General features: G+C 52.5%; 1 protein-coding gene across 3 annotated transcripts in view; it reads left to right on the top strand.

Annotated features, from left to right (window-relative positions):
* VASH2 (vasohibin 2) overlaps nucleotides 1-23,940 on the top strand; it is a 37,454-nt gene that overhangs the window by 8,542 nt on the left and 4,972 nt on the right. For 2 of the 3 annotated variants that reach the window (XM_003357589.4, XM_013979956.2), the window contains exons 3-7: nucleotides 1,059-1,147; nucleotides 5,695-5,751; nucleotides 6,288-6,362; nucleotides 14,516-14,897; nucleotides 16,508-16,623. In XM_003357589.4, the coding sequence (XP_003357637.2) occupies nucleotides 1,059-1,147; nucleotides 5,695-5,751; nucleotides 6,288-6,362; nucleotides 14,516-14,897; nucleotides 16,508-16,623 (719 nt within the window). The remainder of the gene's footprint in view (nucleotides 1-1,058; nucleotides 1,148-5,694; nucleotides 5,752-6,287; nucleotides 6,363-14,515; nucleotides 14,898-16,507; nucleotides 16,624-23,940) is intronic. The other variant, XM_003357590.4, reaches the window with a different exon arrangement.

Raw genomic sequence — 23,940 nt, 5'->3', positions numbered from 1 at the left:
GGGACAGGGAAACAACACAGAAACCGCCCCTTGTTTCCCGGGAGGGACTGGGGGTTGGGGGCACTGCTACTTCTCGCTCTTGGCCTTGGTGGAAGGGTTGCTCAGAGCTGAGTGGTGTCTCAGTTTGCAACCCGCCTCCCAGGCCCTGGTGCCGCTGCTCCCTTCTCTTCCCAGCAGGGCTGGAACTTCACACCTTCCACTGGTGAGGGTTGACCAAGGGGCAGCTGAAGAAGTGAAGGGAGGAGTTCCCGTCGTGGCTCAGTGGTTGACAAACCCGGCTAGAATCACTAAGGATGCTGGTTCGATCCCTGGTCTCGCTCAGTGGGTTAAGGATCTGGCGTTGCCATGAGCTGTGGTATAGGTTGCAGATGTGGCTCGGATCTGGCATGGCTGTGGCTGTGGTGTAGGCCGGCGGCTGCAGCTCTGATTCAACCCCTAGCCTGGGAACCTCCATATGCGGTGGGTGCAGCCCTAAAAAGAAAAGAAAAGAAAAGTGTAGGGGTGACTGGGAGCCAGGAGGGTAAGAGAGTCAGGCGGCTCCTGGGTCAGAGGAGCTGCACTTACCTGGGGAGGGTCAGGGCAAGAGGGGTTGTCCCTAATCTGCTTGGGGCTGGGCTTGGGCAAGGGATGTGATGGGGGCTGCAGGAGGTGGCATGGAGGAGAGATGGCAGATGGAGCACCATGTTGCATTCCTTCAGGGCACCATTCATCTCGAACAGTGGTGCCCTAGAGTGGGGCACATACGGGGGCCCTGCAGCACAGGTGTGGATGTGTGGTAGAGTGTGAGCCTTAAGGGAGTGCCTCTGAACCTCCTGGGCCTGCTGGCGGGGTGGGGTCGGGGGGCACCTTATAGGACATAGTCCTTGGCCTCAAGGGGGCGCTCAGGCTCCCATGGGGAGGCAGGCGGTGTTCACACCACAACACACGGAGGGCAATAGGGAGCCACTACGACCCAGGGCCGTGTGTGCCCAGGGACAGCAGAATGAGAAGACACCAGCCCTCGGGCACCGGACCCCGGAGCGTCTCCTGGATCAAACCATCTCTCTGCTTCTCTGCAGCCTTCCATACCCCAGGTTCCAAACTACAGACTGTCAATGACCGTCCCGGACTGGCTGCAGGCAATCCAGAACTACATGAAGACACTACAGTATCCTTCCAACCCGGTCTGAGCAGACCCAGACGGGGGACAGGCACAGTGAGCCCAAGGCTGCTCTGTCCCCAGCCAGTCGTCAGATGCTGTCAGCGCTTGGTGAGGCTGGTCATGGAGGGGATGCCTCCCCCCCCTCCCCCGAGAGAGTCTGGAAGGAGAGGAACTGGAAGATGTCCTTGCATTGATCAGTCCCTCTCCCTTGAGCTGGGTGTGGCCAAGACGGAGGGGGCCGCGGGCGCAGCAGGCAGGGCGGGCCCCTCTTCCTTCCTCCTCTTCCTCTTTCTCCTCCACCTCTTCCTTGGTCACCGTTGGCTCCCTCCATCCCTCCTCCTGTACCAGCTTTCTTTCTCCCTCTTCTGGGTCCAGGCTGGGTCCAGACCAGGCAGCCCGTGGTCCTTTTCCCCTCCAGTGTTCACATTCAGGAGTAGATCATTTCTGAGCTACCTTGTAAGAACCAAGGTCCCCTCGCTGTGGCTGGTGCTTTATCAGGCTTAGGAGTCACATGGGAGCTGGGCTGACAGAGGCACATGTGAGAGAGACAGGGCTTTTGCCTAAGTGCATCAGTGAGCGTCTTGGCGAAGCCAGCATCAGACTCCCTACTGGGGCAGCTGCCACTGTCCTAGCCCCCCCACGCATTGCCCAGGAGGTCAGGCCTCTGCTGGCCTCTGTTCTTCCTCCCTAAAGACAGAGAACTTAGGAGTTTCCATTGTGACTCCACGGGTAAGAACCTGACTCGTATCCATGAGGACACAGGTTCAATCCCTGGCCTCACTCGTGGGTTAAGTATCTGACATTGCTGTGGCTGTGGCACAGGCCGGCAGCTGCAGCTCCAATTTGAGCCCTAGCCTGGGAACATCCATAGGCCGCCGGTATGGCTGTAAAAAGAAAAAAAAAGAGAACTTTACAGAAAGAACTTGACGGGGCGCTGCACCATGTCCCACGTGCCCCAGAAGAGCCTCCCTCCCTGTGCTATAGGCAAGAATCTTTCCTGCGGATTTTCGTATTTTCCCTGAAGGGAAGGGTCCTTCTTACCGGATGAGAATTGCAGCTCATATGGTGGGCAGAGTACTGATTAGCCTCTCGGCTCCCACTTCATGGACTATGCGCGCTCCTGCATGCGTCTCCGCAGGGGGATCCTGAAGCCACATTAGAGGGAGAAGGTAGCACCAGCCTCCCCAGATCAGGTGCACAGTCCTGGCCCAGCACAGGCTGCCTGGTGTGCGTGCTGGTTGCCAAACTGCGACCCACTGGGGAGGCTCACAAGTGTAAACTCCTGCCGGAGTCAGCCCAAGACTCCGAGAGAGAAGCCTTTCCTGGAGGCGACTGACACCTCACAGAACATTCCAGAAGGTGACAAATCAGAAAGGCTCCTCCCTCCTATGTAGGACTTGATCTTCACAAGGGTCATCCAGTCAGAGATTAAAGAGGATGAGCCTGGCCGGGAAGGCCTTGATGGGGCGAATTTGCATGTGCTTTGCATCTCATTTGCTCTTTCTCCCCTGAACCCTGCAGCACATTCTCAGTCCTGAAGGATCTTTTCATTTTTCTCTTCTCTGGTCCATTGTGATGGTCACGACCTGGATCACGGACTGCAGAGAGGACCGAGAAGAGACGGTCCCACCACACTGCTGGGATCAGGCTCCAGGTTACCTGGTAGGGGAGTGGCCTCTTTGTTATGCCTTTTTCTTCTTCTTTTTTAGTTAGGACTGTACCTGAAGCATATGGAAGTTCCCAGGCTAGGGGTCGAAACAGAGCTGCAGCTGCCTGCCTACATCTCAGCCACAGTAACGAGGGATCTGGCACGTACACCACAGCTCACGGCAACACCAGATCCTTAACCCACTGAGCAAAGCCAGGGATCGAACCCGCATCCTCATGGATACTAGTTGGGTTCGTAACCTGCTGAGCCACAATGGGAACTCCTGTTCTGCCTTCTGACCAGACTTTTATTTCGTTCCTTGGGCCTTCCTACTGCTTTGTCCTGGATGCAGTGACTGGTGCTAGGGTAGGGGGACCGCTTGGGGTCAGTCCTGAGTGTAGTTGTGCTCAGCTGGGGCTTCGAAAGGACCAATCCTGCCTTCCCTTCTGTGCGCCTGAGAACTCTGGCCTACAGGACCGCTGACCTTGCACAGCGTTCTGGAAAGAAAAGGCCCCTCCCCCAGGTCTGCTGTGTAGGCAGCAGCCTTCTGAGGCCAAGTCACTCTGAAGGCAGAGCTTCTAGGAGGCTCTCCTCCCAGCTCACACTCAGGGGCCAATAACTGTAAGGAACTGAGCAAGGACGGCCACGTAATTTTTTAATTATTTTATTATACATTTGTCTCACTTTATGCACTAGCTGTATAAACAATATACGGACAGGGGAAAGTCAGGCATATAAATAGAACTTTTGCCAATTGTGTTCTTCTTTAAAGGTACCAGCAGTCTTACAATTTGAATGAAATCATTGGTGAAGTAAAAAATCATTTCACAATGAAACTGTATAGCCCTTCAGTTTTTCTCTTTTACCTGTAAATTGTATAATGTATTTTTTTTATGCCTCAGCTGTGGTATATGGAAGTTCTCAGGCCAGGGATTGAATCCGAGCCACATCTATGGCCACGTGGAATCCTTTAACCCACTGCAGTGGGCTGGGGATTGAACCTGCACCTCCAAAGCAACCCGAGCTGCTGCAGTCAAGATTCTAAACCCACTGCACCACAGGGGGAACGCCTGTATATTGTATTTTTTTTAAAGCTGGGCAACTTTGTATTGTTATTGGTTATTCTTATGGAGCATGCTGGTAATTTCCAAGTGTGTGAGCTTGTTAAAATCATCCCCTATGAACTGTGATTTAACAACATAGTTTGTACGTTTGTGTATTATAAATTATTATTTTTTTATTATAAATTATTTTTGTGGGAGTTCCCATTGTGGCACAGCGGAAACGAATCTAAGATCCACGAGGACGCAGGTTCGATCCCTGGCCTTGCTCAGTGGGTTAAGGATCCGGCATTGCTGTGAGCTGTGGTGTAGGTCGAAGACACGGCTTGGATCTGCCATTGCTGTGGCTGTGGCGTAGCCCAGCAGCTGTAGCTCCAATTTGACCCCTAGCCTGGGAACCTCCATATGCCATGGGTGCGGCCCTAAAAAAAAATAATAATTATTTTTGCATATTTGGGACATTATTTCTGGGCTTCTTAGCTTTAAAATAGTTGCTACTCAAAAATCTAATAAATATCAATGTTGAAATAAGGTGAGGGAATGCTTTTGGATAGACTAATGGATTTCTTTATATCCTCTAAGTTCGTATTTCTATCTATCAGTAAAATCATAACCATAATAAATTTGAGATTTACAATAAAAAAAAATTATCCCCTAGCCCTCAGCCTAGAACTTCCAATGCCACAGCCTCAGCTAGGGTGACTCTGAATGACATCTGGGGCTAAGACCGTGGCCTGAGATCAGAATCTCCAGGGACGGAGCCCAGAGTCTGCTCTACAACAAGGGCTCCAGGTGGTTGTTTCACATGCTTGGGTCTTAGAGGCCAAGCACGTCTTTGCCAAGAGAGGAATCCCAGCCATCCCAGCCCTTCTCAGGAGGGTGTGCGGTGCCTCGCGGTGATCACTGCTGCCTTCTGCAGCTGCTGATGCCGCTGAAGGGGATGCATCTACCCTCGTCCTCCCTGCCGGGGTTCCGTGTTCCTGCATCTTGCCCATGTGTGCTTCTTCTCTAGGATCTGTCTGAGGCAAGAACGTGAACCATAAAGCAACTTTTCTTTAAAAGCTCAGGAAAAAAAAAATTGAGAGGCCAGGAGAATTGGTCTCCTTCAGAGTGAGCTGGTGCAGGCTTACCAGCCCCTGAGACCTTTGTGGGCAACCAACTAAATCCCAGGCTGTGGATAACGATGTCATCTTCTCAGATTTAGTAATCAAGGTCAAGTGTCAGTCCAAGCATGAAATGAAAGTGATGTCTCCAGGGTGAGCTCTGCCGCTGAGTCTGTGTGCTCTTGAGAAACCCCTCTGCCACCTGTCCACCTTCTACCCATCACCCTCCCATCCTTCCATCCTTCCACCCATCCGTCCATCCCTTAACTTACCCTTCAATCTGTCCATCCAGCCAGCCTTCCATCTACGCTTCCATCAATTCCACTCTTCTTTCCTTCCATCTAGTCACCCATCTCTTCACTTATTCTTCACGTATTTAATAATATTTGCAAACTAGAATATGCTGGGCTTGTGCCAGGCTTTGTGGGTGATATAAAGACGATCTCAAAGATCTTATAGTCTACTAGGTGAAGGAGACATGTATTCAACTAAACAAAATACAGAGCCGTTTGAAGCTAGCCATTATAAAGCTCCAAGGTGCTTTGGGGGCTATGTTAGAAGGTAGATTTCCAGGGCAGGCCGGTGAGGAGGAAGATGCTGGTGGTGACCTTCGGGCTACGGGACACCTGCTGGAAAGCCCCCACTTCCTCATCCCTTTGAGGAATCAAGCACAGCTTCCTCTGCTGAATGACTGGGACCTTGGGAGTTTCCTGTCACTTTCCCTTTACACACTTCACACAGATACAATCACACAGGGACCCAGTTCTTTGAAATTAGGAAAATGCGACCGCTGAGTGGGTAAGTGGTGCATGATCCGTGGGCGTGGTGACCGTGGTCCTGTCTGAGAGCTGCTGTCTTTCTCTTCCCCCTCTCTCCAGTATCCCAGCGCTCCAGTATTCTGGTTTGTAAGCAGTGGGGATGGGGGGGGGTTCCCCAGAGCCAGTTTGGAGGTGGGGCTGAGGTCTGGGCCACTCTGACAGCCTAGCTCAGGGGCGGAGACTAACTCGGGGGTGGGGAGGACTGGGAAATGGGTTTCATGTGGCCTTTTTCGCTTGCTCCCTTGGAACTGGGTTAATGGGAGGGCTGTGGGATACAGGCAAATATGAGCACTAACCTCCCAGCATTACCTTTGGGAGAGAGGGTGGAGAATGTAGGGATTTAGTTCTGCGAGCTTCGGACATGCTTTGCGAGCCTCCTGCGAGGCGAGTTCCCCCTTCCCTTCTGCATCCCTGCATGCTGCCTGGTGTGGAGGCGGGCAGGCTGATGGACTGATGCACAGACCGACTGCGGAGTTAAAGAAGTCCTGAGACCCTTTGCTGTGCTCTGCCCTACAGGTTAATGGAAACAGCGAAAGAAATGACTCGAGAGTCCTTGCCCATCAAATGCCTTGAAGCTGTCATCCTGGGCATGTATCCTTTAAGTGACATAAGCATACACTTACTCCATAGATGGTGGTTTCACTCTGGGGCTGGCTGTGCTTTTTTTTTTCTTTTTTCTTTTTAGGGCCGCACCTGTGGCATATGGCATTTCCTAGGCTAGGGGTCAAATCGAAGCTGCAGTGGCCAGCCTACGCCACAGCCTCAGCAATGCTGGATCTGAGCTGCATCTGCAGCCTACACTGCAGCTTGCGGCCACACCGAATCCTTAACCCACTGGGCGAGGCCAGGGATCAAACCCACACCCTCATGGATACTAGTCAGGTTCTTAACCTGCCGAGCCACAACAAAAACCCCCCGGCTGTGCCTTGAACATCCTCGATCCACAGAGATGAGGCTCATTGTCTCCTTAGAGGAAAGTGCCCAGCTGTCCTGGTGCTTCTCTTCAACTTTGACCCTTTGGAGCTGAACCAAATCAGAGCTTGACTCCTCTGACCATCCTCTGAGGAACCTGTGGGCTGAAGCCTGCACCAAGGCCGACTCCCAGGCCAGGTGCACTGTCACGAGAATTCTAACTTCCAGGGATGAAAGAGAGGATGCATATTATCTCTTGTCTTAATCTGGCCTTGCGACAGCAAAGCCACTTGAGAGGAAACAGGATGATCCAAACCCCGCTCGAGGGAAAATTCTAAGAGTGGATTGTGGAGGCAGGACCCCAAGCAATGATGTAGCGTCCTGACCCTCTCGATACATAAAGGTAAAAGCAAGAGTCTGGTCTTCCCACACTTGCTGTTCCATTTTTCCACCAGACTCCTGGCCCCCCATATCCTCTGAATATGATCCAGAATAACCGTGATGATGCAGACTCACTAGTGGTGGTTGTTGACCATGAGCTTGCAGAAGAGCAAAGAAGCTCCCAGTCCTGGGATGGATGCCTGGAAGGGGCGGCGGCTATGGGAACATGGCAAGAGGTGAGCCTGAGAAGTGGTTCTGGGTTAGAGCAGGTGGGTCCTTGAATGCTGTGCTGAGAAGTATGACTTTTTCCAAAGGCACTGGGCAGCCCAGCTGAACTCTGGAGCAGAGACAAGACATGACGTGGTGTAGACTTTGGAGAGGTGGTTCTGGAGGCAAGCTGAAGGGCAGACTGGAGAAGGTGGGGCTGCCTCTGCAAAGCCAGGCAGGAGCTGTTACCCAAGGGAAATGGCGGTTCCTGAACCATGGTCCTGGCAATGGATTTGAGGGGACCGTGTCACAGAACCTATAGGACTTGGAGACCACGTGGGTGAAGGAATTGATGGGGAAGAAGCCAGCAAGGACAGGTGACAGTCTGCGGAGGATGGGCTGGGGGCACGAGAGCCACAGGGAGGTGAGGTACTTGGGCGCAGATCTGACCTCGATGGTAGCCGTGAAGGTGGCAGGAAGGCGTTGGAGGTGTCACCCACGCTACTCGGGGACCATGTGAGGAGCCAGAGGAGGGAGAGGCTGTGACTCCACAATTCTAGTTTGGAATGGAGTGATTGGGTAGTCATGCCACCGTCCAGGGGAAGGGCTTAAAAGACGGATCAGAGTTCAGGGGAGGTGAGTTCAGATTTGGACACGTTGAGTTTGAGGTCCCATTGGGGTGTTGGGTCGGGTATTGGAGTGCGGGGCTCAGGAGGGGGACCCACGTTGGAAACACAAACTTGAGAGCTGAGAGCATTTGGGGCGGTCATTGTTTCAAGGATGAACTGCCACTGTTTTCTGGTCTAGTTGGACACAGAGCCCTGAGAGAGGCCAGGGAGGAGGCGAGTTAAGAGAGGAAGAAGGAAAACCAGGAGCGAGAAGATACAGAGGTCCGTGGGGGCCAGGTGGCTCAGAGTCACACAGGGGACAGGAGGCTGGGTCTCGTTCTGCCAGCCCCTGGACCTCTTCACGGGCAGGAGAGTTTCGGCTCCTCTCGTCGGCAGAGCACTGGCTGCAGGATCTGAAACAGGACTGTCCACGGGTGTTCAGGCTGATGTCGAAAACCGGAAACTTGAGGCTCGTGGAGGCCCTTCCCCAGGCCTCCTGTCACACCTCCGCCCCCCTCCCCACCAAGGAGTCGAACCGGGCCTGGGAGCCCCGCAGGAGGGCAGGAGGGGTCGGGTGGCAGGTGGCTCCGGGCCCCACCCTTTGGAGGAGGAGTTGGCCCAGCTGTGGGGCAGGGCCTCCTGCAAGTTTCATGGGGTGAACAATTTTCCGGTGTTTGCTGGTGGCAGGTGATGGAGAACAAAGCTCCCTTCACTGCGAGCACCAGCTGCCTTCAGACCCTGTGCTGATGGAGCTCCCCTTGTTTTATTCGGCAGAACCGCTGAACTGGACACAATAGCCTGGTCCGCACTCGGTTTGATCAGTCCGTGCCTGGATCACCTGAGGTTGCTGGGGTTACCTAAGGCCTTTGGGGTTGGGGGATGGCCCTTGGCCGGCCTCCAGGCCTGTCCAGTCAGGATAGCGTGCTCTGGATTCTCCTTTATTCTTATCGGTGTGACATTTCAGCGAAGCACGGGGAGGGTGGAGGAATTCAGCCCCCACTGCCCAACTCTGGGAAATCTGACTCTTGCACACAGACAAGAGACACAGAGCTGAATTCTAAAAGTTACGGCATCCTTGTCTTTGCGCCTGTGTCAGCATCCCTGTGGCCTGCTTTCCTCCAGGGCACAGTGAAGGGTGAACTTGGGTCATCGGTCCGCCAAAGGTCCCCAGAGACAAGCGGTGCCTTGACAACCGCTGCTGGCAAGCCTGTGTCCGTCCACCTGTCCCGCTTGCTTTCCTCTTGTTTGACCCTAGCTCGGAGTTCGGGATCCATTGGTGACTGGCCCCTTCTTTTGATCTTGCTTTTTAAAAAATGTTTAATTTTATTGGAGTATAGTTGACTTAATAAGGTCGTGTTCATTTCAGGCGTACCGCAAACTGAATCAGTCAGAGGTCAATGTTTATCCATTCCTTTTCAGCTTCTTTTCCCACACAGGTTATTATGGAATATTGAGTAGAGTTCCCTGTGCTATAGAGGAGTCCTTGTTAGGCATCCATTTTACATATAATAGTACATTCGTGTTAATCCCAAACTCCTGATCCTGCTTCTTCTTCTTTTTTTTTTTTTTGGTCTTTTTAGGGCTGCACCTGAGGCATATGGAAGTTCCCAGGCCAGGGATCCAGTCAGAGCTACAGCTGCCAGCTTGCACCACAGCCACAGCAACGCCAGATCTGAGCCTCGTCTGTGACCTACACCACAGCTCACAGCAATGCCAGATCCTTAACCCACTGAGCAAGGCCAGGAATCAAACTTGCATCCTCATGGATATTGGTCAGATTCATTTCTGCTGAGCCACCACGGGAACTCCCCATTTTGACTATTTTTATTTATATTTTATTATTTTAATTTTTTTTCCTGCTGTACAGCATGGGGACCAAGTTACTCTTACATGTATACATTTTTTCCCCCACCCTTTATTCTGTTGCAATATGAATATCTAGACATAGTTCTTGATGCTACTCAGCAGGATCTCCTTGTAAATCCATTCCAAGTTGTATCTGATAACCCCAAGCTCCCGAGCCCTCCCACTGCCTCCCTCTCCCCCCGGGCAGCCACAAGTCTATTCTCCAAGTCCATGATTTTCTTTTCTGTGGAGATGTTCATTTGTGCTGTATATTAGATTCCAGTTATAGGTGATATCATATGGTATTTTTCTTTGTCTTGCTCATTTCACTCAGTATGAGAGTCTCTAGTTCCATCCATGTTGCTGTAAATGGCACTATGTCATTCTTTTTTATGGCTGAGTAGTATTCCATTGTGTATATATACCACCTCTTCCGAATCCAATCATCTGTCGATGGACATTTGGGTTGTTTCCATGTCCTGGCTATTGTGAATAGTGCTGCAGTGAGCATGCAAGTGCATGTGTCTCTCTTAAGTAGAGTTTTGTCCAGATATATGCCTAAGAGTGGGATTGCGGGGTCATGTGGAAGTTCTATGTATAGATTTCTAAGGTATCTCCAAACTGTTCTCCAGTTTACATTCCCACCAACAGTGCAGGAGGGCTCCCTTTTCTCCACAGCCCCTCCAGCACTTGTTATTTGTGGATTTATTAATGATGGCCATTCTGACTGGTGTGAGGTGGTATCTCATGGTAGTTTTGATTTGCATTTCTCTTATAATCAGCGATGTTGAGCATTTTTTCACGTGCTTGTTGGCCATCTGTGTATCTTCCTTGGAGAACAGTCTGTTCAGGTCCTATTTTGACTATTTTTAAAAGCATGGTTCAGTGACGACAGTCACAGTGATGTGCAACCATCACCACCGTCCGTCCCCAGAACTTCCTCTTCCACAACTGAAAAGCGCCACACCTGCTAAACACAAGCATCTCCAGCCCCTAGCAAGCACCATTCTACTTTCTGTCTGTATGAATTCAACTACCCCAGGTCCCTCATAAACTTGAATTGCACTGTATTTGTCCTTTGGTGACTGGCTTATTTCACATAGCATGCTTTTCTCAAGGTTCTTGTCGTAGCTTAAGGCAGAACTTCCTTCCTTTTTAAGGCTGCATAGTATTCCATCGTGTGTATGAATCACACGTTGTGTATCCATTCATTTACGGGTGGACCCTTGCGTTATTGCCACCTTTTGGCTATTGTGGATAATGGTGCTATGAACGTGGGTGTGCAAGTGTCTGTCTGAGTCCTTGCTCTCCGTTCTCTTGGGTACACACGCAGAAGTAGAACTGCTGGATCATAGAGTAATTCTGTGTGGAGTTTGCTTGAGGAACCGCCGCACCGCCCGTGCTGTCATTCTGAGTCTGCAGAGGAGGCTGTGGTCTTCACCTCTGTCTCCGCAGCCCGACCCAGCAGTCTGTCTGGCACAGAAGATACTTAGTAAGTGTTTGTTACACTGATTAAACAACTGAGGAATGCCCTTATTTCAGCCCCGGAGAACGCGCCCTGGAAGACAAGTAAGAATTCACGTACAAGGACTCCGAAGGATGTGATTTCACGCCCTGACGGCCAGTTAACCTCACATGATAAGGTGAAGGGAACCCAGGGAATCATTCTCATAGAGAGGAGCCACGTGTGATTAAATCGAGGGCAGAGGACAAGGCTTCTTTCCTTTAAGGGTACCCGGAGTAGCCCCACACTGAGTGCAGTCCGTTTTTTTGTTTATTTGTTTTTTGTTTTTTTTTTTTCAGTGTTCATACAATTTTAAAGGTTACTTTCCATGTATAGTTATTATAGTATATCAGCTATATTCCCCCTGCTGTGCAGTACCTCCTCGAGCCTACCTTACGGCCAATAGTTTGTGCCTCCCCCGTCCCCCATGTCACCCCTCCCCCTCGCCCCACTAGTTTGTTCTCTGTGAGTCTCTTTCTTTTTTTCTTATACTCACTAGTTTGTTGTATGTTTTAGATTCCACGTATAAGTGATATCAGACAGTGTTTGTCTGTCTCTGTCGAGCGCGGTCCTTTTAGGCATCAGGAAACGTGTCCTCATCATCTAAGATCCATTCTTTCAGCAAAAGCATTAACTGCACGCTTCTGTGCGATGCTGGGGATACTGGGGTGCAGAGCACAGCTGCCCTCACAAGATAACAAACACACACACACACACATACACACACAAGGCCGGATGAATAAGCCCCAAGCGCTGTGGGTGGGACTCCTTGCTGGGGCAGCGGGGAGACGTCCACACAGTGGAAGGTCAGGAGAAGTTTCGCACCCAGGAAGTGAGGCTTTTCTGGTCAGGGTGCAGCCTGTGCAGAGGGAAAAAGCCCACACAGCATCCTTATCACTCACGAGTCCTAGAAGACCCTGAGGATCCCTGCCAGGTTTGAACCCCTCGCACTGTAAGAGTGATGTGTGAGAGTTCCCGTCGTGGTGCAGTGGAAACGAATCCGACCAGGAACCATGAGGTTGCGGGTTCGATCCCTGGCCTCACTCAGTGGGTTAAGGATCTGGCGTTGTGGTGAGCTGTGGTGTAGGTTGCAGAGGTGGCTTGGATCCCACGTTGCTGTGGCTGTGCTGTAGGCCGGCAGCTGTAGCTCCGATTCGACCCCTAGCCTGGGATCCTCCATATGCCACAGGTGCGGGCCTAAAAAAAAAAAAAGAAAAAGAAAAAGAGTGATGCGATAGGGGCATATACTACATACATCCTCCAGCAGGGTAGTGGGCAGTGGGTTTAGAGCATATCTTTGAAAGTTTCATAGATCACTTCAATCTCATAACTTTGTAATGTTAAGGTCATTTAAAATTTTCAGGCATCTTTGACTTCATGTTCTGAATATGAATTCTTTATGTTCTCATATGTGTGCTGAGAGCAGTGGGCAGAGATCTGTGGGTTCTTTATGGTCTCAGGGTGTATCCTTCGAAAAGTCTCAGGGTGCCTGGAGGTCAGCGGGTAGGGGCCAGTCACGGCAGGACTTTGCTGAGGGATTTGGACCAAGTCCTGGAGAAGGTGAGAGACTTAAGCAGAAAACTTAAGCAGAAGAGGGGCACATTCCAAATTTTGGCTTCAGTAGATCATTCTGGCCGCCTTGTGGAAAGTAAATTGGAGCAGGGCAAGAAAGGGTGACATTCTCAGAGAGGGGAGAAGTGTATCCATGTACCCCGCACCTACCACGCACAGGCCACTGCATTAAGAAATTGGATTGTTGGAGTTCCCTTGTGGCTCCCTGGGCTAAGGATCTGGCAGTGTCACTGCTGTGGCTCTGGTTACAGCTGTGGTGTGGGTTCCATTCCTGGTCCAGGAACTTGAATGCCGTGGGCATGGCCAAAAAAATTGGATTGTTGTTTACCCTGGAAAAGGTCTGGAGATACCTAATACAGTTTTCAGTGTATTTTGAATTTCCAGTGTCCCAGTCCAGAAGAGTTGGGTCCTTGGGTCACCACAGCCTCATCAGGGCTGTCCAGAGACTTCATTCCTGCGTCATTCCTGCGTGTGGAGTCGGTGGGGCAGTCAGCTGAAGCCGCACCCTGGGGGTTGCTGGGCCCAAACCGAGCTGACAGTGGGAGGCTGGGTGGCTCAGACCAAAAGGGCAGTGCATGTAGAGAACCGAGCTGTGATGCCAGGTGGGTTGAGGACTGAGGGAGCCAGAGTTTGGGCCGCTGCAGGCAGCTCTCTGTGTGGTACCCAAGGCTGCTGGCAGGTGTGTACCGGGCCCAAGAGAGGAGCAGACAAGGTGCAGGTGTGACCCATTCTTTTTTTCTTTTTTGCTTTTTAGGGCCGCACCCATGGCACATGGAAGTTTCCAGGCTTGGGGTCAAATCGGAGCTGCAGCTACCGGTCTACACAACAGCCACAGCAATGCCAGATCCAAGCCACATCTGCGACCTACACCACAGCTCAGGGCAACACCGAATCCTTAACCCACTGAGCAAGGCCAGAGATCAAACCCGGTGTCCTCATGGATCCTAATTGGGTTCGTTTCCACTGAGCCACAACGGGAACTCCCAGATGTGACCCGTTCTGACACCTTTCTGTCCTGTCCTGTCCCATCAGCTGCTCTGTGTCTGTTACATCTCCATCGCCCTGCCTCCCTTCTGGTCGTCATTTCTCCCCACACCCCTGCGCAGTCCTTCTGGCCCTGGTCTGCGCCCTGTACTCCAGCCAGAATTAACGACGAAGGACATTCCATGGCATAAGGCCACCTTTAATAGCTCATTATTCCCTGTAGAGCTCCGAGGGAGGAAAAAGTACCTCGGTGCGGCTTGTTTACTTAATTACAAAAGAGAAGGTAAAACTTCCCTCTTTGTCCCCTTCGTTTTCTTTTTAGGGCCGCACCTGTGGCATATGGAAGTTCCAGGGCTAGAGGTCGAATAGGAGCTACAGCTGCCGGCCTACACCACAGCTCACGGCAACGTTGGATCCTTAACCCACTGAGCGAGGCCAGGGAATCAAACCACATCCTGACAGATACTAGTCAGGTTCTTAACCCACTGAGCCACAGTGGGAACTCCTCTTTGTCCCCTCTTAATTTGGTTTGGCGTGCACCATACAGTCGGTACTCAGGGATATCGAGTGAGTCCTTTATTAGAGGATTAGTCTGGAAAGGTCAGGTGTGGGCCTGCTTAGAGGCAGAGGGATGGACCCCCTGACCGCACGGGCCACTTTTCCTTCCTGGGAGCCCAAGTTCTGGGAATCATCAAGGCCTCCTTTCTCTTCCTTGACTCCGATTGTCTAAGATACTTCACCAATGGACAGCCTTCCATCGAGCGGTTCCCCATCAGCTTCAAAACCTACTTCTCAGGAAACTACTTTCACCACGTCGTGCTGGGGATTTACTGCAATGGCCGCTACGGCTCGCTGGGCATGAGCCGAAGGGCTGAGCTGATGGACAAGCCACTGACCTTTCGGACTCTGAGTGACCTCATCTTTGACTTCGAGGATTCCTACAAGAAATACCTGCACACACTCAAGAAGGTCAAGATTGGGCTGTATGTGCCCCATGAGCCTCATAGCTTCCAGCCCATCGAGTGGAAGCAGCTGGTCCTCAATGTTTCAAAGATGCTGAGGGCCGATGTGAGGAAGGAGCTGGAGAAGTATGCCAGGGACATGAGAATGAAGGTAGGTGCTGGGAAGGCAAACCAGGGATGCCAGAGCGCGCTCTGCCACCACGCCCCTCCCCGACCCATGCCCCGTGGAAGCTTTTGAGGCTGTCGTACTTAGTTGGCACCCTCTTAAAACAGAAGAAAAGTGACTCGGGGAGTTTCCGTCTCTGTGTAGCAGAAACAAGTCCGACTAGGATCCATGAGGTTGCGGTCCCTGGCCTCGCTCAGTGGGTTAAGGATCCGGCATTGCCGAGAGCTGTGGTGTAGGTTGCAGGCACGGCTCAGATCTGGTGTTGCTGTGGCTCTGGTGTAGGCCGGTAGCTACAGCTCCAATTCGACCCCTAGCCTGGGAACCTCCATATGCTGTGGGTACGGCCCTAAAAAGACAAAAAGCCAAAAAAAAAAAAAAATTAGAAAAGTGATTTGCTATTTGACACGGACCATTTAAGTCTCTTTGCATATACTACTTTAAAAACCAGAGCTGGAGTTCCCTGGTGGCCTATCTAGTTGAGGATCTGGCATTGTCACTACTATGGCTTGGGTCACTGCTGTGGCATGGGTTTCATCCCTGGCCCGGGAACTTCCACATGCCCTGGGTGCAGCCCTACCCACTGCAAAACAACCCAGAGTTAAAGTCAATAGAGATGGTACAGCTAAAGCAGTGTCTTGGCCTGCAGTTCCCTCTATGAGTCATTCTAAAATGTTAGTCATTTTATACTAAGGCTCTCGTTTTGTTTTGTTCTGTTTTGTCTTTATAATGAAAGTGGCCAGTCATCTCAATTTCCCTGAAACTCAGGGGTTTCCCAGAACATGAGATTTTCAGTACTTAAAGCCAGGACAGTTCTAGGCAAACCAGGATGAGTGGGTCACCCTGCCATATAATCTACTTTAGAGGTGTGTTTTATCGCTGCTTTGCTTTGTAAATTGCAAAGCCCTTTGGCATAAAATTCTGACCTGGTGTCGCAGTAGCAAAGAAAGCAGTGTCTGCTCTGTGGGCTTTATATAAACTACACTCATAAGCCCTTCTTCCTTCTACCCTGTCATCACTTTCAAGCTGACAGGATGCCTGTCTGTCCTTGCCCCTCCAGGGCTCACAGGGTCACTGAGAGGAAGCCTGTGTATGCGCTGTGGCCCACAGGGGGAAAGGGTTACACCAGATGCGGGCTTGGTTGTGTTTCACACCTGGGGACTTGTCATCTTCACTGGGCGGAGCCTGGAACGGAGATTCTTGATCAGTTGAGCCCACTCTTCATGGGGTGGGGACGGAGGGTGTGAGGAAGAACGCGGTGTTTCAGGGGCCATGTAGATGGGACTTTGCCATCACGAGAGGGGACTTTACTGAGCAACCCAACAGCCCCAGAGGCTGAGGCGCTGGGCTCCTGCCCCTGTCGTGGGGAAGAGGCACGTGTGATCACATCGTCCTCCGGGAAGTGGTACCTCTGCTTCTTGCCAGTGTGGCCTGAGAGGCCTGTGTGTGTCTGGAACCTCCTTCCAGAGGTCTTCCAGCTCAGGGCCTTCCAGAGCACGGGATCACCAACGGGCCGGGGCTGGCATGCTGGGCTGCAGGAAGGCCGGAGGGTGGGTGTGTTAGGAGCCGGCGTGGTCATTCCTCGTGTTCTCCTCCAGATCCTGAAACCTGCAAGTGCCCACTCTCCAACTCAAGTGAGAAGCCGGGGAAAATCCCTGTCCCCCCGAAGGAGACAGGCGAGCCCCCCAAGACGGCTCGGCAGACGAGACAAGTCGTGAGTAGTGTTTCCTCTTTCCCCGCCTCGAGGCCTGTGGGGTGGCCCTGGCCCATGGGGACAAGGCTGTGGGCTTGGTGTTTGAACCACGCGGTGATCCTCCAGGGACATGTCTTATGGAAGAGGTGTCAACCCTGTGTGCCTGTCAACTCCAGTTGCTTCCTCCCGGACTTTCAGATGGAGACACAGTTGGAGGGAAAAGCCTGGGACAGTGTGACACGGAGAAGAGCCCCAAATCCTGAAGCAGGAGGAGGGAGCTCTGGCCTTAAGAGTTAGGAACCCTGGGGCTAGAGCCAGCTCAGCTGCTTCTGAGCTAGGGGGCCTTAGGCATGTCATGCAGCCTTTCCAGATTTAAGTTCGCTCATCCCAAAAGGAACTGGTTAGAAGTGATGGGAGTTCCCACTATGGCACAGTGGGTTAAGATCCGGCTTGTCTCTGTGGCATTGCTGGTTCGATCCTTAACAGGGTTAAGGATCTGGCCTCGCTGCAGCTGTGGTGTAGGTCGCAGCTCTGGCTCAGATGTGATCCCTGGCCCAGGAACTTCCATATCCCTTGGGTGTGGCTGAAAAAGAAAAAAAGAGAGAGAGAGAGAGAAAGAGATGAATGACTTGCCTAAAACCTCAGCCCTCCGTGCCCCGCAGAAAGCACTATCGCCCTCTGTGGATGATGGCATCAGAAATCCCGCTAGGCTCCTCCTCTTCCTTGGCCGACTGTGCCCTCCCTCCCCCGTTTTAGCCCCGAGGCTAGTGATTCCGCAATTACTTCTCAGGTCAAACCGGCCCACTTCAGAAACGAAAGACGAGATGCAAAGGATGCCCAGAGTACAGTGATAACCTGCTGGCAAGCATGTGGCCAGACTCACCCTGGGAAAAAATACCCTCTGATGAATACCAGCAGCACCCTGTGTCGGTCACATGGGTTCTCACGGGGCAGGGCACTGTGTGGTACAGGGCACAGAGGTCTAGCCTGGGCTTGGGCTCCGTCACCCTTGAGCCTTGCAGCCTGGGCAGATCCTTTGGGAGCACGGGTGTCTGCATTCGCCGGAGAGGATAAAATGCGTTTCTTGCCCATCTCACAAGGTGCTAGAAGGATCAAGTTAGAGAGGCGCTGAGGGCGATTTGTTCGTGGTGAACTTCTTGACATGTGTGTGACTGTTACCACATCAGGCCTGTCGAGGAAGAAGGGAGGGTTTTACAGGTTTCACTTTCAAATGAAAAAAACTCAAGGGCACAGAAAAAGGTTTGTTAACTTTATGCTGTGACGAGCTGGTCCTTGATGGAACGGGGGCTAGAACGCAGGTCCCTTGACTCTGGGACGGTGGCGGAGGAGGCGAGCCCTGGGTCTGTTTTTGGTAGAACAGGACAGGATGACATCAGGACTGTTCCGAGGGAGGTTTCCTCCTGGCTCCACCTCCCACCGCCAGCCCCAGGCTTCAGCATCCACCGCCCGGGAGGCCTTGGGCGGAATGGCTGGAGACCAGGAGGAATGATGCAGGGGGAGGGTCGGGGCTCCTGGAGCTGAAGGTCAGGATGCTTTCGGCAGAGATTTGTCCTTTTTAGGAGAAGGATGGCGTCGAGGCTTTCATGCAGGGCCTCTGACCCTGCTCGCGCCCCTGATGCTGAGCAACACCCCGGACCTGGACCCTGACCCTGACCCTGACCCTGACCCTGTCTCGCCGCCTCTCTGATTCAGACATCCATTCGTTTGCTGTCACTGAACAAAGTAGCCGTTGTCTCGGAGGACTGTGAACATGTAAACCCTTCCCAGAGGGCTGTTGGGCATAGAGTGAGTGACCTAGAAACAGGAATCCGGCTGCTCCTGAAGCAGGGGGCGGGGCCCTCCCTTCTCATGGATTATCCTTTCTGCCCACGGAGGCCTGAGTCCTTTTCTGAGGGGCTCCCCACCCCCCTTCAGCAAATGTTGAGCGGTCCATAAAATCTGGCCCTCCCCTCAGGCCTCTGGGGTCCAGGGCACAGGAAGGCCTAGGTATTCTACCTGATGGATGTATGCACAGAAGGGCAGCTGTTAGTTTTTAAGGCGACTCCTGTTGGAGTCATTTGACTTGGAGCCACAGGAGCTTTGCAGCCCAAAGCATATTAAGTTTTTAATCAGAAAAATTTACCATGATTGCCCAGGGATGGTAAAGCCAATAATACCTTAGAAGCTGGTCGTGGGGACAAAAGTCAGGGTGACAGAAGCTCCTGGTGGTGGTGGCAGTGGTTTGAGGAGACTGGAAGGAGCAGGTGAGTTCGCGTTTGGACTGTGGGCTTTGAGGTGCTCCTTAGGCATCCGGGGCCAGTGTCGTACAAGGGGCTGAAAATGCAGATCTGGAGTTTGAGGACATTGGGGAGTAGAGAGCATGCTTCTAGAGGCATCTCCTCAGAAGTGAGTTAAAAAAACAACAGCTCGCTAAGATCTCGAGGAAAGAAAGGAGAGAGAAGAGAAAAAGAAGCAAAGTCAAGGCGTTCCTGTTGTGGCTCAGCAGTAATGAACCTGACCAGCATCCATGAGGATGAGGGTTTGATCCCAGCTTCCACCCTTGCAACAGACTAGAACCTAGGACAGCCTGGTTCCTACAGGTGTGTCTGGAGAAAAGCAGCTTCTCAGCCTCTACCCATGGCCATCACCAAGCAGGCTTTTCTCTGGATAATCTTGCTTTCGGCATGGAACTGAGAAAATGACAAATTTGGTTGTGACCCAGATAACTCTGGCAAACTCTGGGCATCCTACTAGAGAACAGTCAGGACTGGGAAGGGCTTGGTGACTGTCACTGTGTTATTATTTTGGCATTACCTAAGGCCATCAAGTCATTTCTAAATGTGTTGGGTGCCACTCCAGTGAAGCTGGGGAGTGGCCCCAAGCGTGGAAAGTTACCATAACAGGCAAGAGGCCCATCAGCTGTGGGGTCCCGGTCTCTGTCTGTGCGTGGATAATTTTAGTGGCTTTCCGTTCCCAGCCACCACCTCCCTACAGCTGGAGCGACTTCCAGCCTTGCATTCCTCTCCATTTTTGCACTTGTCTGAATAATCCTTCTAGAAAGGAGCCTCAGTGTCACTGGGTTGACAAAGGAGTCAGGTGAGTGGGAGGGCAAGTGCGGTGACTGCATTAGTGTCAGCTGAGAGTTTCAAGAGAGAAACAGGGACTCCCCATCTCTCTGCCCCAGGGGTCCTTTCGCAGGCTCTGCTCCCCTAGGAGTGTTGAAAGAACCTGCCACACAGAATGGGTCAGGTTGTTTCTCGTGGTTTTAAAGAGTCAGGGAGATAGAGACTGAGATCTACGATGTCAAAGGCCTTCTGTGAATTTAGACCAACTTCTTCACAGCATCCTTTTCAGCCTGCCTTGAGGTTCTCACCAGGGGATCAGGACGCCCCCTGGGGGAGAAGGGTTAGAAATGCAGTGGGAGGGAGGGTTTTGCTCCTCAGAAACCTGGGGGCCAAGGTGGGAAATGCCCTGCAAAGCTCAGGACTGCTCTCCCCCATAAAGAACCATTCCACCTTCCATGCCACCTGCGCGCCCCTGAGAACCCAAACGCTCCCTAGGGTCCTGTCCACCTCTGCTCGTCCACACCTCTCAGCTTGCCGCCTGCCATCTGAACCCGGGAGAGTGGGGGGAAGCAGACAGTGGTTTTCTGGCTGGGTTGCCCGATTTTGCGTGAAAGCAGCGCCCGCCCATTGGAGGGACCGCGAGGAACCTTCTTCTAAATTGGGCACGAGTCCCTCAGGACCCACAGGGCCGTCTTTGACCCCTCCCTCTGGCTGGCTCCTTTTCCCCCTCCCTCTCCGTGTCTCTTCTTTCCTCTTCCCAAGTCTTTTCCACCGCTTTGATTTCCTTTCTTCAATCTGGTTCCTGGTTCCAGTGGGTTTTGCTCACTCTGCTGGAGACCTGAGCGTTGCAGAGGTTACTCAGCCCAGTGAGAGGCCTCCTTTCACTGCCGGGCCACAGCTAGACCGGGGGATTCCTGCCCCATTCGGTCACCGGGCTCAGGAAGGTGACTCCAGGCAGCTGGTTAGCAAAGCCTTCGAGTCATTTCTAAATGAAGTCATTGAGCAGGGGTTTGGTTCCATGGTCTCAACCCATTGAAGAGGTTCTGAATGGGGCCCAAGAGGTCATTCTCTTTAGATTCCAAATGAGAAACTCTCCCCAAAGGTGGAAAGGAGCAGATTTCCTTCCTGTGGAATATAGAGGGAGCCCAAGGAGCGAGGGAAAACTGGAAAGTTTACGGAGAGAGAAGCAGGGCCTCTGGGATGATGTGGCGTTTCCAAGAGAAGGTAGTTTCCAACTCAGAGGCCCGGGGCCACTTTCATTCCCCAGGGCATTGCCCATGGTCCAGGGCTCCTGGGGATGCTTGAGGAAACCAAGGTGGGGTGATGGGCCGTCAGGAAAGATTGCCTCTGGCAGAGTGAGCCAGGGGCCGCCAGGGCTGGCTAGTGTCGGCAATGAGCCAGGGTTGGGGTTTCGAGAGCAGTTTTCTGCCCTCGAAAGGAGAGATGAGATCAGAGCCCGGGAATCTCAGTGGCGTCCTGGCTCTTTGTCTCTGGCCAGGGTTCCTGCCTGGGGAGGGCTTGAGGGAAAGGGCAGAGGGCAGGAGACGCTCTCTGGAGCCACACCTCTCTAGGCTCAGGCCTGTCTGTCCACACTGCGACTTCAGCTGTCTGCCTCATCAGCTGCCAGCGGTGGGGCCTGCCGCCCTGGGAAGTAAGGAATGTGAGTGTGAAGGGGGCCTGGCTTTGAGTGAGGGTGACAGGTGGGCAGGAACCACCCCCCATCCCACGGTTCCCCCTGAGGCCCACCCCTTTAGGCCCTAAGTCCTAAATCCGGGCCTGGCCTGACCTGGCTTCTCCCAGACTAGACAAGCGGGATCCTGGGGGGTCCGCCTTAACTTGGGAGTGCCGGGAAGCATCACCCCGATCTGGCCTGCTCTGCACCCTCAACACTGAGGACCGAGAGGCTGCCTTTGTACCGTTACCGTAAATCCCTTTCTGGACTCCAGAGACCACACGGCATGGCTGTAAGCTGTGGAGTGTGAGGGTGAGTGCCCGTGAACTTGGGCATATGCACCGCTACGCTGAAGGGCTGTGACCTCAAGGGAGACGGAAGTGAGAGGCAGGAGTAGCCTGACTGCTGGCTTGTGTGTCCCCATCAGGCAGCTTTGTCTGGGGCAGAGATGGGCTGTGTCCCCGAAGTCTCTCGCACACCCAGCAGAAGGTAGATTTTTTCCCCGGAAGAACCCCAACTCCACTGGGCTGTTTGTCTTGGTAACTCCAAGACCTGCGAGCTACCTGGCACAAAGCGTTGCTTAAAAAATTCCTGTGTTGGAGTTCTCGTCGTGGCGCAGTGGTTAACGAATCCAACTAGGAACCATGAGGTTGCGGGTTCGGTCCCTGCCCTTGCTCAGTGGGTTAACGATCCGGCGTTGCCGTGAGCTGTGGTGTAGGTTGCAGACGCGGCTCGGATCCTGCGTTGCTGTGGCTCTGGCGTAGGCCGGTGGCTACAGCTCCAATTAGACCCCTAGCCTGGGAACCTCCATATACCGCGGGAGCGGCCCAAAGAAATAGCAAAAAAAAGACCAAAAAAAAAAAAAAAATTCCTGTGAGTATGTAGGCAGCAGGTGTCAGGAGCCCTGCTCTCCAGGTGCCGCTCAGGCCCTCTGACCCATCCTGCCCAGTGACAGCTTGGGGTCGGGGCTGGGGGTGTTGGGACGCAAGGAGAGGAGATGCCCCAGACACAGCCCTTAGCCAGAGGGACAGAAAGGGGGCTGGATGGTTTAGGGGGGCCCCCGTAGGCTTTCCTGCCACTTCCTGCCTCTTTCCTGAGGCCCAGCCTCACACAGATACACACCAGCTTGGCTGTTCAGGCCCCCTTCTGTCCTCAGCATGCTGCCATCCTTTTCTGCTTCTGACACTTCTTGTGGCTTCACAGGCACCAACATCCAATCCGGCTGAGCTCTTTGTGCCTTGGAGTGTGTGAAAGACTCCATGCCTTCACTCTCCCTGAACTATCAAGAAGCAGTTAGCAAACACTAGCAGTCTGTGCTGAATACAGGAGCTTGCCCCACGGCACAGCTTCTCTGTGGAACCGTCACCCTCTGCACAGCTCCGCAGCAGCTGACTCCGGGGATGCAGGCCTGAGGGTGGGGCTGCGGGTAGACTTGGGACCAGGGCTCCAGGCGGTCACCCTAGTTCACCCTGGATGTGTCACCCTGGATGTGCTGACGTGACAACAGATGAGGCTGGGAGCATCCCTTTGCGTGCAGAGAGAAGTGGCCCCCCTTCCTTCCACAAAGTGCATCAAAGGAAACCCCAAGTCCCTACCCCGCCTTCCCTAAAACGGAAGGTAGCCAAGAGCCCTTCAGAAGGAGACTCCTTTGATTTCTTGTCCTTGTTTGGACTGGGGAGGGATTTGGAGAAATATATTGTTCAGTTTAAAATAATAACCCCGGAGCTGATGTGAGGTTCTGGGCAAGTGCAGACCCGGCTGAATCATCATCCTGGTGCTTGTGTTTCTTAAAAATAACCCCCCTTGCAATAGTCTAATTATAGCCAGGGCAGCACTTGGGAGAGGCCCCTCCACATGCAAAAGCTCCCCCAGCTGCAGCCCTGACATGAGCTGGCAAGCACCGAACAGTATTTCTGGCTGGGCCCACAGGCAGGTGGCATGCTGTGATAACCCACTTCTGCCCTTTGCCAGGCCAGGAAACTGCAGCTGGTGTTGCTGTGGAAGAAGAAGGTTTCACCTTCTAGGCAGTTCACTGGGAATTACAGTTTAACTCATTTTCTGCCAGGATTTTTTCTCCCCTGGGTTTTGGGTCCCTCAGGGTAGGTGGGAGGGGTGAGGACAGATAGGGAAGGAGACAACCTAGTCGTCCCTCTCCCTTGGAAGCCCCCAAGCTGTCTGATGTTGCAGACCTACATTCAGCTGGACAAGTAGGCAGGTTCCCCTGAGTGGCTTTTTGAGATAAGGTAAAGCCTCTCCTATAAAGAAAAAAAAAAAAAAAAAAAACTTCCCACTTGTTCATTCTTAGAATGTTGTCATGGTGGCTTGAATTCCTGGCTTAGAACTTTTGCTTTTGTTCAGTAAAAATAATCCATGATAAAAAAAGGGAACATGATGAAGCCCTATTAGCCATTTACATGTTAGTAAGAACTAAAGTTTATTGAGTGGTATGGGATATTCAGCACTGGATTCAAAGACGAATTATTTGATCCCTGCTCTCAAGTTGTTTGCAGTCTCTGAGGCTGGCATGAGTAGGAACCCATGGGGTTAACAGATGCACAAAAGGAAATACCAGAGCTACGGATGGAGCGAGGAAAAGCGTGT

The sequence above is a fragment of the Sus scrofa genome, chromosome 9 (genome assembly GCF_000003025.6).
Source record: "Sus scrofa isolate TJ Tabasco breed Duroc chromosome 9, Sscrofa11.1, whole genome shotgun sequence".
Taxonomy (NCBI): domain Eukaryota; kingdom Metazoa; phylum Chordata; class Mammalia; order Artiodactyla; family Suidae; genus Sus; species Sus scrofa.
Note: the sequence above shows the minus strand (reverse complement) of the source record. Positions and strands in the feature narration are given on the sequence as shown.